The 5,587-nt window shown below is 42.5% G+C and overlaps 1 protein-coding gene across 1 annotated transcript; it reads right to left on the bottom strand.

Moving 5' to 3' along the window:
• Window positions 1-2,934: 2,934 nt before the first annotated feature.
• Window positions 2,935-5,243, bottom strand: LOC107709383 (uncharacterized). The gene is made up of 3 exons (XM_016513836.1): window positions 4,541-5,243; window positions 3,061-4,173; window positions 2,935-2,948 (listed from the first exon to the last, which is right to left on the bottom strand). Exons 2-3 carry the CDS (start codon window positions 4,169-4,171, stop codon window positions 2,935-2,937), a joined length of 1,125 nt encoding a protein of 374 aa, XP_016369322.1. The 5' UTR covers window positions 4,172-4,173; window positions 4,541-5,243.
• Between the last annotated feature and the right edge of the window lie 344 nt (window positions 5,244-5,587).

Here is a 5,587-nt window from a genome sequence, read left to right as displayed (position 1 = left end):
GCTATTGGACACAAACTTGTGCAAACGCAGTTTTCCTTTAGCTAAGATTTCTTGCGCTTCCTTGACTAGCTTGTTGGCCTTCTCAACTGAATTGACACTGACCAGTCCATCGTCCACATAGAAATTTTTGCGAATGAAGCTCGCAGCCAGTGGATAGTCCTTTTCATATTTGTGGGCAAGATATTTCATGCCATAGTTGGCACAACCCGGAGAGGATGACGCTCCAAAAATATGCACTCGCATTCGATATTCCTTGGGTTCCTTTCCAGTGTTCCCATTTTCCCACCATAGGAATCTCAGGAAATCACGATCATCTGGACTAACGTGAAAACGGTGGAACATCTTCTCTACATCGCAAACAATTGCAATCTGATGCTCACGAAATCTACACAACACTCCAGTCAGAGCATTCATTAAGTCTGGTCCAGTGAGTAAGTGGTTGTTTAGAGACGTGCCTTCAAATTTGGCTGAGCAGTCAAATACCACTCTTATTTTTTCAGGCTTCCTGGGATGGTACACCCCATGGTGCGGAATGTACCACACATTTCCTTCCTTTGATGTGACTTCTGCTTCTTCAGCATCACCGTCTCTAAAAACACTGTCCATAAATCTCTCATAGTCCTCTCTGTACTTCGGATTTTTCTCTAACCTTTTTTTCAAGTGCTTCAAACGAACTATGGCTAGTTGCTTATTGTTCGGTAACTGAGGACGTTCTCTAAAAGGTAGGGGCATTTCCACATGACCTTCTTTGTCGTGCTGGGTTTTTTCATCTAGTTGAAGAAACTGAATGTCCTCTTCTGATATTGCCTTCTCCATACAGTCTGTATCTCGAAAGTCTGCTTCCAATGTCCTGATTACTGATGCAGGTGTGATAGCTGGGAGTTCCTTCAAGGAAATGCGATGACAGAACCCTGTTCCATTCCTAGAGCAAGTGTTGGGTGTTATGGATCCCACTACACTCCAGCCTAAGATCGTTTTCACTGCGTATGGTTCGTGATCCTTCCCTGATATTGGCTTCAATGGCTTCAAAGCCCTCGGACAATCATAGCCAATTAGAAGCCCTATGGGACAATCCAACAACTCCTTTGCATCCTTTGCAACACTGAGCAAGTGAACCCATCTCTGAGCCTTTTTGCAAGTAGGAATGCTATCTCGTTCCAAGGGAATGTATTCTCGAGTGTATGCAGGTGGTAACTCAATATAATCTTGCAAACTGTAACCCCTTACTCTTAGTCCAGCTGCCCTGTGACAATTCTCAATTGAAGCCCTATCAGTCATTGTGGACAGCTTTAATTTTACAGGTTCTGTGTTTGCTTGAATTTTATCACAGACTTCCTGATCAATAAACGTATTACTGCTCTGCGTGTCCAGTAATGCATAGACTAGAGTTTCCGGGCTATCCTTTGTCGCACAAGAGACCCATACTGGAACGATCATTGAAGTGCGATTACAGTTGACCATTCCCACACAGCATAAGCTAGTGGAAGCCCTTTCATCAGGTGAAGCTTCTAGTTTTCCTCCTTGAAAACGTTCTTCATGAAGTGGAGAGGGGTGACTCTGCCTGCAGATGTTGCAAGTAGCTCGCTTTCTACAGTTTTTGGAGATATGACCGATTCTGAGACAACCAAAGCACATCTTGTTGTTGATGACAAACCTTTTCTTCTCCTCAAGAGGCATTGCCGCAAACCTTTCACATTTGTATATAAAGTGATTTTGCTGACAACAGACACATTCTATTTGCTTCTTATCCTGAGTGGCAGAATGGCTGGGTTTGGAGCCCTTCTCTCTTTCCAGTGCACTCAAGCTCTTTGTAATGGGTTTAACATTTTGCGCCAGAGCGCTGGCTTTGAGACGTTTCTGCTCCTTCCCTGGCTTTTCATCTGCATTTTTTAAAGCATGTAGAGAGGAAACAGGATTACATGCAATACGTGCCTCCTCTGCCACAAAGTCTGAAAACTCAGTGAAACTTGGGTATGGCTTCTCTTCATCTAGTGCTTTAGTGACATACCTATTCCAGCGAGTTGTTACCCAGTCAGGAAGTTTCTGCAGCAATTTCTGATTTTCTTCACAATCGTCCAAAACCCCCAAACCATGTACATGAGGCATTGCATTTTTGCAGGAGACGAGGAAATCACTAAGCTCCCTTAATTTCAGTGACTCTCTGGGTCCAATTTTTGGCCAGCTGCTCAGCTTTGCCCTAAATGCTCTTTGGATTACAAAGGGGTGCCCATAGCGCTTGTTCAGGGCATCCCAAGCTTGCGTATATGCATCCTCATCACTCCTATAAAAGGTTCCCTCTAGTACACTAAGTGCATCTCCACTTATGTACCTTTTCAGATAGAACAACCTATGTGCTGGGGTTGTACAATTGTTTTCAATCAAAGCTTTAAAGCAAGTGCGCCATTCAGTGAACTTGAGTGGGTCACCTGTAAACGTGAATGGCTCCGGAGCTGGAAGTTTAGTCATTGCCAGGGATTCCTTTAGTGCTTTCACTAACAAAGCCTCATCTACTTTCGCCTCTAGCTCATTTCCAGAGCAAGGCTGAGCTAAAGTTTCTTGAGAAACCTTGCAGCATGAAGAGTTGTTGTGTTGCAGTGGATGCTGACATGGAGGCAAAGTGCTTTTCTCTTTAGTATCTCCGATTTCAGCATTCAATTTTGATTCCTCTTCTGCATACACAATGTATTCAGCTTCCATAACTTCAAGATCCCTTTGATCCTCCAGCATCTTTAACTTCTCTTGTTGAGCTAGCACCTCTTTTCTTTGTGCTAAAATGTCCCTTTCTCTCTTTAGTTCAGCACGTTTGGCAGCTAGGCGTGCTGCTGCTTCCGCCCTTTTTGTTGACATATGACTTCCCTGTTGACTATCTCTTTCTGTCTCGAGTGTATGCAGGTGGTAACTCAATATAATCTTGCAAACTGTAACCCCTTACTCTTAGTCCAGCTGCCCTGTGACAATTCTCAATTGAAGCCCTATCAGTCATTGTGGACAGCTTTAATTTTACAGGTTCTGTGTTTGCTTGAATTTTATCACAGACTTCCTGATCAATAAACGTATTACTGCTCTGCGTGTCCAGTAATGCATAGACTAGAGTTTCCGGGCTATCCTTTGTCGCACAAGAGACCCATACTGGAACGATCATTGAAGTGCGATTACAGTTGACCATTCCCACACAGCATAAGCTAGTGGAAGCCCTTTCATCAGGTGAAGCTTCTAGTTTTCCTCCTTGAAAACATTCTTCATGAAGTGGAGAGGGGTGACTCTGCCTGCAGATGTTGCAAGTAGCTCGCTTTCTACAGTTTTTGGAGATATGACCGATTCTGAGACAACCAAAGCACATCTTGTTGTTGATGACAAACCTTTTCTTCTCCTCAAGAGGCATTGCCGCAAACCTTTCACATTTGTATATAAAGTGATTTTGCTGACAACAGACACATTCTATTTGTTTCTTATCCTGAGTGGCAGAATGGCTGGGTTTGGAGCCTTTCTCTCTTTCCAGTGCACTCAAGCTCTTTGTAATGGGTTTAACATTTTGCGCCAAAGCGCTGGCTTTGAGACGTTTCTGCTCTTTCCCTGGCTTTTCATCTGCATTTTTTAAAGCATGTAGAGAGGAAACAGGATTACATGCAATACGTGCCTCCTCTGCCACAAAGTCTGAAAACTCAGTGAAACTTGGGTATGGCTTCTCTTCATCTAGTGCTTTAGTGACATACCTATTCCAGCGAGTTGTTACCCAGTCAGGAAGTTTCTGCAGCAATTTCTGATTTTCTTCACAATCGTCCAAAACCCCCAAACCATGTACATGAGGCATTGCATTTTTGCAGGAGACGAGGAAATCACTAAGCTCCCTTAATTTCAGTGACTCTCTGGGTCCAATTTTTGGCCAGCTGCTCAGCTTTGCCCTAAATGCTCTTTGGATTACAAAGGGGTGCCCATAGCGCTTGTTCAGGGCATCCCAAGCTTGCGTATATGCATCCTCATCACTCCTATAAAAGGTTCCCTCTAGTACACTAAGTGCATCTCCACTTATGTACCTTTTCAGATAGAACAACCTATGTGCTGGGGTTGTACAATTGTTTTCAATCAAAGCTTTAAAGCAAGTGCGCCATTCAGTGAACTTGAGTGGGTCACCTGTAAACGTGAATGGCTCCGGAGCTGGAAGTTTAGTCATTGCCAGGGATTCCTTTAGTGCTTTCACTAACAAAGCCTCATCTACTTTCGCCTCTAGCTCATTTCCAGAGCAAGGCTGAGCTAAAGTTTCTTGAGAAACCTTGCAGCATGAAGAGTTGTTGTGTTGCAGTGGATGCTGACATGGAGGCAAAGTGCTTTTCTCTTTAGTATCTCCGATTTCAGCATTCAATTTTGATTCCTCTTCTGCATACACAATGTATTCAGCTTCCATAACTTCAAGATCCCTTTGATCCTCCAGCATCTTTAACTTCTCTTGTTGAGCTAGCACCTGTGCTAAAAGTGCTAAAATGTCCCTTTCTCTCTTTAGTTCAGCACGTTTGGCAGCTAGGCGTGCTGCTGTTTTTGTTGATTTTGTTGACATATGACTTCCCTGTTGACTATCTCTTTCTGCTCTTGACACAGTTGATCCATAAATTGACCTAGCGTCATCTCTTTGCAATAACTGCAGGAGCGATTCTTTTACAGCTTCCACATCAAACTCCTTAGTGCCAACTTCTGCGCAACGTCTCTTCATTAACGCAGTTATTTCACTAGAAACTGAAGTGCAGCTATCCATTCTCCTTCTTATATCTTGAGATGGGACGTTCAACGCACGAATACTCTCATATATTTGTTTTAACTCTGCTTCACGTTTTTCTGCAGTCACCATCATATCGTCTAGCTCGGATTTAGAGCACTCTTCTTTCAGTTTAGATCTGATAAACTGAGCTTCAGCTTTAAAGTTTAAGTATGTGAACATAAACTTCCGTTCTCTTTTTGCTAACTCGTCACGTCTCAACTCAAGCATTTTTTCTGTTGGACGCCTTTCTCTTTCTGATCGCCTAGCTTCTTGCTCAACTCGTAAGGATGATTCCTGGAATCTTGCTTTATTAACTTCCAGATCTGCATTAATTTCAGCTAAACGCTCCTCATAATTTTGTCTGTCTGAGACATCAATTTCAGTTTCTAATTTCCCCTCTAATTGTGCCCTTTCCTCTTCAAGAGCTTGAATCACTTGATCGAAGACACTGTCTGATCTATTTTGATCCATGTTGGTAACTTACTTTAAACCACACTATTATTCAGCTTTAAACACTGTTAGCAAGATGTAGTACCACATGAAAATTGCATAAAGTCAATTATTAAACAAGTTGCACACTTTTATCAACTCAAATTATCAAATGCAAATATTTGTTTCAACCATTTGCATACAATTACAACTAGAATAAATGTTAAAGCAACATCAACCAAGAAATTAGATTTCAAGCTGAAAAGATACAGTCTGACCTGTGAATCCAAAGGTAGCAACTCTTATTGACAACTGAATTGTCCAAAACTTTGCAACGTTGCCTCCTTGTGACTATCTGTCGTCACTGCAGCAATATCTTCTTGTGTTGCTCTTCCGCACTGCAAGGAA

Source organism: Sinocyclocheilus rhinocerous, unplaced genomic scaffold, assembly GCF_001515625.1.
Source record: "Sinocyclocheilus rhinocerous isolate Xijiao unplaced genomic scaffold, SAMN03320098_v1.1 scaffold2070, whole genome shotgun sequence".
NCBI classification, from domain to species: domain Eukaryota; kingdom Metazoa; phylum Chordata; class Actinopteri; order Cypriniformes; family Cyprinidae; genus Sinocyclocheilus; species Sinocyclocheilus rhinocerous.
Note: the sequence above shows the minus strand (reverse complement) of the source record. Positions and strands in the feature narration are given on the sequence as shown.

Excerpts from the sequence above, each read along its gene's own strand:
- LOC107709383 (XM_016513836.1), bottom strand. The coding sequence starts at position 4,171 with ATGACTAAACTTCCAGCTCCGGAGCCATTCACGTTTACAGGTGACCCA.